Genomic DNA, 8,633 nt, shown 5'->3' with positions numbered 1-8,633 from the left:
AGAAGCCCAGAGGTCAGAAGAGGAGCTGGAGTTATCCACAGTTGTGAGCGGCCATGTGGAAACAGAACCTGGGTCCTCTGAAGTTCTTTTTCAGATTGGTTTATTTTATTGTTTTATGTGTGTATAAGTATTTTGCCTGCATGTATGTATGTGTACCACCTGCATGCTGGTACCAGAAGAGAGCATCAGATCTCCTAGGACTGGAGCTACAGGTGGTTGTGAGCCATCATGTGGGCGCTACGGATCGAGCCTGGGTCCTCTGCAAGAGCAACAAGTGCTCTTAACCCCTTCAGAGCCAACTCTCCAGTCCTAAATAAAATTAAAGAACAAAAAACAGGAATGATGGTGTATGCATTTAATCCCAGCACTCAGGAGGCAGAGGCAGGCAGATCTCTGAGTTCAAAGCCAGCTTGGTCTACACAGTGAGTTCCAAGATAGCCAGGGATACACAGAGAAACTTTGTCTTGAAAACACAACAAATAAAAATTCCCTAGGCTTAGAAGTCAGAGAGCAAAGGAGGTGGTGGAGGGGCTAGAGAGTTGGCTCTGCAGTGCAGTTAGAGCACTGGTTGCGCTTGCAGAGGATCTGTCTGCTTCCCAGCACTGACATGGTGGCTCCCAGCCACCTGTAAACCCAGCACCGACATGGTGGCTCCCAGCCATCTGTAAACCCAGCTCCATGGGATCTGATGCCCTCCTGGCACACGTGTGGTGTAGATTTATGCAGGCAGGCAAACACTCACACACTTAAACAGGAATAGATCTTAAAAAGCGAATTTGCTATTTCAGAAGACCTTAGTCTGGAGAATGCATTGAAGAGACAAGCACAGTGGTGCACACTGCAAACCCCTGTCTTAACAAAACAAAACAAACAAATAAATAAAAGCTAATTAAAAGGGGTACACAAACTATGCATGAGGATGAGAAAAAGGCTGGAAGTCTCATCTAGGCACAACCCTTAAAATACAACAAGCCAGAAGAGGCAATGGGAGAGGCCTGAGAAAGCCTTCAATTGTTGCCGATATGAGAAAGCCTGCAATTGTTGCCAGCATGAGGTGCCCACTCAGCTTCCTGTCATCATTTCCTCTCACCAGCACCTGCAAGCACTGGGTTGCTTCAGGTATAAAGGCTAAGAACACAGACCACTTCCTCTGCCAACACAGGGGCTTTAATTTCCAAGAAGACCAAAGAACACACAAGAGTCAGCCCTTTTGGCCTATAACCAACCTAGGATGACACTCCCTTGTCCCCCTCCCTGGTACAACAACCCAAACAACAACCAAGTCCATGTTGTGGTAGGAATTTGTATTTTTCACCTTTGTTGAGAATACATGAAATTGGTATGTCACATGCCTTTGGTGGAAATACAACTCTTACTACTCTATACATAAACTATGAGACTGGGTAGGGAAAAGACAGAGAGGCAATGACAAACACAATAGAAACCCCACATCGTCTCATGGCAAACCAAAGAAGGGATGTGGGAAGCTTGGCTTCAACTGGCTGCAAAGTCCCAGAGTTTAGTTGCTTATTTGCTCATGCACATGGGTGGCGGGAGGAGGAGGAGACCGCAAAGACACAGAAGAGGGTTCAGAGTGGGGTGAGAAAGAAAACGGAGGGGCTAACACCCCCAAAAGAACAAAGCCACTACACCTGGTAAGCCTTAGAGGGACAGAAACCCAGTGCTAGGGCTGGGTGGGCCAACAGGGTAAATTTGCTGCAGGCTCGGGGTACATCCAGGACAGTGTTGGTCTTCTCCGGCGGTGACCCCCCTGCATTAGGCAAAGAGAAGCCCAGAGGATAGTGGAGACCTTCGAGGGGAACGTTGGGAGAGTACACTGACTGCTCTCTTCCAGCTCTTCAGTCCTGCCCTGAGGCAGGACGAAGGGAATGTGGGGATGGGCAAAGGGAAGGAGGATGGTTTTGCAGAGTGAAATGCTGCTGCGTGGAAGTGGGCACCCAGGCTAGCATGGCCCCAGCCTCTTCCTGCTTGTGGACCAGAGGGCAGAAGTCTGAGAGCACCCCCACACTAGCTTCGGGGTTTATCACATGCAGCGCCCCAGCATGAGACTCAGCAGCAGCTCCAAGACAGACCGAGCAGCTTCCATCCTCAGGTTTCAGGGTCTACTCTAGAGAGCATGCCTACCGAGCATGCAAAGGAGAACAAGAAAGGAGGCAATGCAGAATTCAGATGGTAAGGACGGTTCCAGAGAAGGTACTGGAGGAAGAGCAGCAGACAGCTCCAGATGCGAGGCCCCAGGCTGGCACAGCAGTCACACGCTGGCACGGCACACCCATCACAGCACACCGTCACACGCTGACACAGCACACCGTCACAGCACACCGTCAAACCCGTCACAGCACACCGTCACAGCACACCGTCAAACCCGTCACAGCACACCGTCACACGCTGACACAGCACACCGTCACACCCGTCACAGCACACCGTCACACGCTGACACAGCACACCGTCACAGCACACCGTCACACGCTGGCACCCCTCCCACCTGAGTCTGAGCTGCGGGGTTTGCTGGACTTCTGTAAATCTCTAATGGCCCTCCTGCCTCATCCCTGCGTCAGGCAAGAACATGGGAGTGGTGTGGAGGAAGGGGTTCTGTGGCAGCCTGGGAGTCTCGCCATCTTAAACTCATCTCCCATTATCGACAGCAGGGAGGGTAGAGGACTTTGATAATGAGATGACAAGAAGCATGTTCCCGAAGGCCTGCTGTCTCCAAGCTGACTGGTATTATTTGCTGCCCTCATGAACAACACAGAATGCTTGCTTCAGAGAACATGAGGACACAGCAGCTCCTTCTAGCCAGAAGCACGTAGACAGCTTCTAGGAGAAAGTAAGAGTCGCCCACTCTTTTTTAAATCAGTAAGTACTTGTTTTCTAGGCCTAGAGAGAACAAAACACAGGGCTGTAAAGTTCCCCAAAGATGTAGAAAACCTGGGACTGACAGATAAGCACTAACTACAAAATACAAGTTTGACTTTCTAACAGGGATTCAAAGTTGGTCTTTAAACAGACCTCTGGGATCTGAGACAGGCCTGGTATGAGGGGAAAATTCCAAATGAGGGCAACAGGGTAGTGGTTACCAACTATTCCATAAATATATATACAACAGGCAGCAAGCTACTACCTCCCAACTAGTCTGGGTCCCCTCCTGCTGAAGGCCAGCCTTTCTAGGAGACATTATGGACACAAACACTCTTCTCCACTCCTCAGCCATGCCAGCTTCTCAGACACTTCACCTCTGTCATACCCACCCTCCTCCTCCCCTTGGCCACAACTCTTTTAAGCTCTGGGATACACAAAAACGGGGTAAGGAGGAGGTGCCAGACGTTGCTCTTTGGGTAGTGACTTCAAGACTGGGCCACGAGCAGCATTTCTAGTGTTAAGGAAGACAGTGCAAATGAATGCAACGAAACTGGAGGGGCGGGTGATGGAGAAGCCTAGGCTGGAATGAGGGAAGGCCGATGGAAGAGTGGTTGAGAGGGCAAACAGAGAGAAACAGACATGAGCTCGGACGGCAATGGAGAACAGGGAAGGGATGGCACACTCTCAAGTTAAAAAGTAGACTGGACACAGGAATCAGGAAATCCCAGACGAAGAAGGAAAAAGAGACAGGAGAAAACAAGAGGGCAAGTTACGTCACGTTACTAGACATCCGGTCTCTCAGTTACATGGTACCCCAGCCCCCAGGTCCCTCTCGGACCCAAGCCAATGGCAAACAGCACATCCCACTTCTCAGCCGAGGGGGCCAACTCCCCACAACTCTTTGCAGGGGAGGCTTGTCCATCAGGGAATGCCCTTGTCTTTGTCCTTCCTGCCCCCACAACCCAGGTGGTGACCCCACAGCAGCAGTCTCCATACCTCGGTCACAGCAGCCCCCACTCCCCAGGCAGGCAGGCAGGCAGGCAGGCGGGGCTGGGAGAGGACTCCAGGACCTTCCCACCTCGTCACCCCATCGCAACCTCACGATACTTACTTACAATAACTACCACGATGATGGCGCAGATCACTCCCAGCATTATCATCATCTGAGGACAGAACATGACAAAGCATGACAGAGCACGAGCCCTTGGGCTCAGGAAGGAGAGAAGGAATGGGACTAGAGATGTGAGGTCATCCACAGATCTCTGCTTCTCATAGGGTCACAAAGAAGGACCCTCAGCCTCGTTCTTGTTTAGCTCTGATGCCTGTTCATTCTTGCTTGGAATTACGATGGAAAGGCAAATTCTGTAAAGTGTTTGCTGCATTTACAGAAGTTGTGGGTATTTTTAAATACATATACTGAACCAGTGTGTTGCTGATGGGGGTCTGAGGAAGATCACCAGGTGAGAATTTCTGGGAAAATCTACTTCACTAGTCTAAATTCCTCTACATAGGGCTTTCTGTGTGGTTCTGAATACTCTAGCCTACCCTGGTGGCCAATACAGGTAATGCAAGTCAAGGAGGCATCCAGATCGCAGAGGGAAGCAAAGGCTAGTGGTTTTCTTGCCTCCTACAAGCGAGGAGGAAAAGCAGGAGAGGGCAGGAACCTCACCTTGCAGTTTTTCCACCAGTACTTCCTTTTTAGCTTGGCAGCACTGCTCTCAAATATTGACGCCCCCGCCTGCAAGGCATCAGCTCGGTCATCCAACTCTGACAGCTTCTGGTCCCTCTCCAGGACCTTGTCCACATTCACACGCATGATGTCCACCACCTGAGGGACAGACACAGAGCTGCTGAGATTTCCACACTAGAGACAGAGGAAATGAGCAGTGCCTGGGAGACCACAAGCCAAGGCCTGCAAACCCAAGGGAGGCTGTGCCCATCATAACGTTTCCCCTATAAAAAAGAGAACAGAGGGTTTCTGTTTCTAAGCTTCTTGGTTTAGAAACTGCCATGGAGTGGGCCGGGGCCTACCTCCTCCACTTGTGCTTGGGTTTGCTGTAGTCGTCTATTACTTGTCGTATTAGGGGGAGGACCAGGAGGACCCCCACCTGGGGCAGCCCCTTCTGTTCCCTCAGCGGGGGGCTGAGCTGGAGCAGACCTGTGGAGAGAAGAAAACAGTGCACAGTGACTGAGAGGAGAAGAGGTCCCCGTGCATCATCCTCACTTAGACCAAAGCAAAGGCTGGATGCAAAAGAGGGCATCTTAGCTCCTCTGCAATCCCGAGCGTTGAGATGCAGCTTAGAGATATGCAGCAAAGGACACAAGATCTCCTAACACTTGGATGAGGGTCACATTGTCATTAAGAGATCTTGAGTGGAGCTATCCTGTGATGCAAACATCCTCTGGCAAACGGCCACAGGAACACATATGCCAGTCTTGATCTAAATGGAATTTGTCTGGCCACTAGAAGCTCTTCACATGAAATAAAATGGAAAAACCCCAGCCAGGAAAGAAGAAATCTGTAGAAAAGACTATACTATAAGGACAATGAACTCTGGTTTGAATATTAAAAGGGCAAGCTAGTGACCCTGCTTATGGGGGGTCTGGTTACCAGCTATGTTTCATACTATAACTGGTATACTACAGTTGCTGAAAAGACAATTTGGAGAATCACCAAAGGCAAAGTCTACATGGATGGAATGAGTCAGGAATATTTGCATTATTTTTGGCAAAGAAGATAGGGGTTTCATTTAAATTGAATCTGGGGCCTAAAGCAATTACATTAATTGTTCCAAGAGCACAGACCAGAAGTGAAAATGCTAAAACTAATGTGCATCCAGCATAGATGATCTGTCCCATCCTTCTTCAGACTTGGCAGTGTCTCAGGATACTCTCCTAGTCCCCTGTGTCAGAAGAGAAAGCTTGAGCTACACTACTACACAGCGTGTAAGGACTAGTCCCTCTTCTGGTACCACTGAAGGCAAAGAGTTCTCATGGTCTTAGAAGGGAATAATGCAGAGTGGGTTTGTTTTTGTTTTGATTTGTTTTTCGGTTGGTTTGTTTTTGGGGGTGTTGTTAGGCTTTTTTGTTTTGTTTTGTTTTGTTATTTTGAGATAGGTCTGTCTTGTTCCCTAGCCGTCCTGGAACTCTATGTAGACCAAGCTAGCCTAAAACTGAGATCCACCCGTCTCTGCCTCCCAAGTGCTGGGGTTAAAGGCATGGGCCCATATGCATAGCAAATGTGAGGTCTTTTTTTTTTTTTTTTTTTTTTTTTTGGTTTTTCGAGACAGGGTTTCTCTGTGGCTTTGGAGGCTGTCCTGGAACTAGCTCTTGTAGACCAGGCTGGCCTCGAACTCACAAAGATCCGCCTGTCTCTGCCTCCCAAGTGCTGGGATTAAAGGCGTGCGCCACCAACGCCCGGCAAATGTGAGGTCTTTAAGATAACTTCTCTCTGACATTCACCAGCTAACAAGTACCCAGATTCAAACCTACAGAAGGAGATGATTTTTATTTTCTGCCATGGTGGAGGCTGCACAAGCAAGGTGAAGAGATATCTAAAATTTGATGGAGAATAGAAATTTCTTAAACTCCATAAAACATCCTTGCCATGGCAGTCCAAGAATAAATAAGGTAGAGGTTAAATCATCACAAAGTTACCAAAACAGTAAACTCCTTGATTAATCACAATATAATTAATATCTTGAATCTCCTTTTCCACAGCTAAGTGAAATTTTCTTCTAGACAAGTTGTGATAGCCCCTCAGAGAGGCCAGATTAACAGATTATACTGGCTTCTTCCATTTAAAGAGTCACTTTCCCATTCCCATCCTAGACATCGAGGAAGGAAAGGGTAACACAGGGCCACGGGAGCCACAGGACTTGCACCGCTATTCAGCTAACTAAGCAATCTAGCTCTAGACTGAAGGCAGGGATTTCAATAAATTGGTAGCAGCTAGTGTTGGAGGGAGTCCAGGATGGTGGCACCAATGACAAGATTAAGGTCAGAGCCCTCGTGATTCCCCGCTTCCATCATGCTTTCTCTACCCCCTTCCAGTCATCACACATGAAACCACCTGGAGTGAGTCGGCTAAGAAGGACCCTCTCCCCAAGTAAAAACAGCTAGCAGGCTAAGAAGGACCCTCTCCCCAAGTAAAAACAGCTCATCAGCAACGAAGAGTGTTAAAGTCACAGAGGCCAAAAAGAAAAGTCAGATGACTGTGAGCTTTAGAGGTTTCACTTCACTTATTACTTGTTGGGAGCTAGAAATACTCCACCTATTCAGGGAGTTACAATCCTTATTTAATACAAGTAAATACTTCTGTTTAAAAAAAATCAGCAAGAGAAGCAACACAAACTGAGTGTGGTGGCGCACACCTTTAATCCCAGAGTTTGGGAGGCAGGGGCAAGTGTACCTCTGAGTTTGAGGCCAGCCCGGTCTATAGAGGGAGTTCTGGGACAGCCAGGGCTACACAGAGAAACATGGTCTGGAAAAGCCAAACAAGGGAGAGAGGGAGGGAGGGAGGGAGGGAGGAAGGGAGGGAGGGAGGAGAGAAAGAGAGAGAGCACACACACACACACACACACAAATACATCTAGCACCAGGCAAGAGATTCAGGCAATAAATGGAAAGAAAAAAGAAAATCCTTATTATGTGTATGTGATCATGAAGAGAAGTTCTCAATATCTAGCCACAGATCTGCAGAACGGGGTGGTGCTGAAGACAGCTAAGACTAAACTATGTGTTTTGGATAAAATGAAGAATTCACTGTTCTCCCTATTTCTCCTCCTATACTTGGCTAGGACTCGACCACTGGAAAGCACCATTAGCATAAACGGCTGCATAGGATCTCATGCCACTCCCTGAGACTCTCTGAGCTGCTCACAAGACGCTACAGAACTAGCAAGTTTCTGAAGCTTTGCTCACAGCCATGAGGCAGGTACATCACACCTTGGGTGAGGGCATGCACAAACCTAGAGTTACTAACGGGCAAGTGTACCAATAAAAGTATTCCCAAAGGTTCTAAGAGACAGATTCTTAAACAAACAAGAAGGGTCCCTTAGTTCCCTGTCTGTATCTATACCTCCCCCATTTCTTCCCTTTGGGTTTCCACGATACAAAGAGGAGAGGTGAGGATGCAATGAACGTGGGACCCCCGCGCCCCTGCCCTGCAGAGGAGTGTCGTCTGCAGTTGGTGCGGGATGGAGCGCTGCCCGCATCCCGGGGTGGCCCAGTCCGGGGGCGGCGCGAGCTGGTGGTTCCCGGCGTCGCTGCAGCTGCTGCAATGCGCCATTTTCCGTCCCGCAGAGTTGGACACTGCGGAGGGAGAGTGGGTAAAGAGGTGTCGAGGACCTTAGGCCAGAGTCAACTCACATTTTTCTGACAGAGGAAGTGGAGGTCCGTCCCTCTCTGGAGAATGAAACAAGACAGACAGGGAGACGCTGCGGATGAAGCAGACGGAACTGCCGAGCTCCGCCTCACACGCACTACCCGGAACTCTAATTGCGGTGGTACCTACTGCGGGTGCAGTGCAGACTCCCGACTTTATTAGCGATGACCACGCCTCTCGAATGACGTTGAAGTCTCTGGGTCCAATCCACGCAGGGCATGTCCTTCTGTTGCCCCTACACCGATACCAATCACAGTTCTCCTCTCATTCATTCCCACTCCTTCACCGGCCAATACAACAGTGGTTTGTTTAATGTCCAGCAGACTCTAGGGGCCAATCGCTGAGCTGGAGGCTCCTGCCACTCTTA

At 49.1% G+C, this 8,633-nt stretch overlaps 1 protein-coding gene across 5 annotated transcripts; it reads right to left on the bottom strand.

The window, feature by feature from the left end:
• Positions 1-254: 254 nt before the first annotated feature.
• Positions 255-8,409, bottom strand: Vamp1 (vesicle associated membrane protein 1). 5 transcript variants are annotated; one of them, XM_040737850.1, is made up of 5 exons: positions 8,251-8,409; positions 4,912-5,038; positions 4,550-4,708; positions 3,992-4,043; positions 255-309 (listed from the first exon to the last, which is right to left on the bottom strand). In XM_040737850.1, coding segments are annotated over exons 1-5 (360 nt in total). In that variant the 5' UTR covers positions 8,253-8,409; the 3' UTR covers positions 255-289. The 5 variants fall into 5 exon arrangements, with proteins under 5 accessions (XP_040593784.1, XP_012979092.1, XP_040593785.1 ...); XM_013123638.3 differs by lacking the exon at positions 255-309 and adding an exon at positions 1,290-1,771; XM_040737851.1 differs by lacking the exon at positions 255-309 and adding an exon at positions 1,290-3,581 and having other exon boundaries at positions 3,996-4,043.
• Between the last annotated feature and the right edge of the window lie 224 nt (positions 8,410-8,633).

This window comes from Mesocricetus auratus, unplaced genomic scaffold (assembly GCF_017639785.1).
Source record: "Mesocricetus auratus isolate SY011 unplaced genomic scaffold, BCM_Maur_2.0 Super-Scaffold_100676, whole genome shotgun sequence".
NCBI lineage: Eukaryota > Metazoa > Chordata > Mammalia > Rodentia > Cricetidae > Mesocricetus > Mesocricetus auratus.
Note: the sequence above shows the minus strand (reverse complement) of the source record. Positions and strands in the feature narration are given on the sequence as shown.

Bases quoted from the DNA above. Each gene is read 5' to 3' on its own strand.
- Vamp1 (XM_013123638.3), bottom strand. The intron at 4,709-4,911 runs GTAGGCCCCGGC...TCTGTCCCTCAG, and splicing joins CCCAAGCACAAGTGGAGGAG to GTGGTGGACATCATGCGTGT. The intron at 4,044-4,549 runs GTGAGGTTCCTG...TTCTGTCCTCAG, and splicing joins ACTGGTGGAAAAACTGCAAG to ATGATGATAATGCTGGGAGT.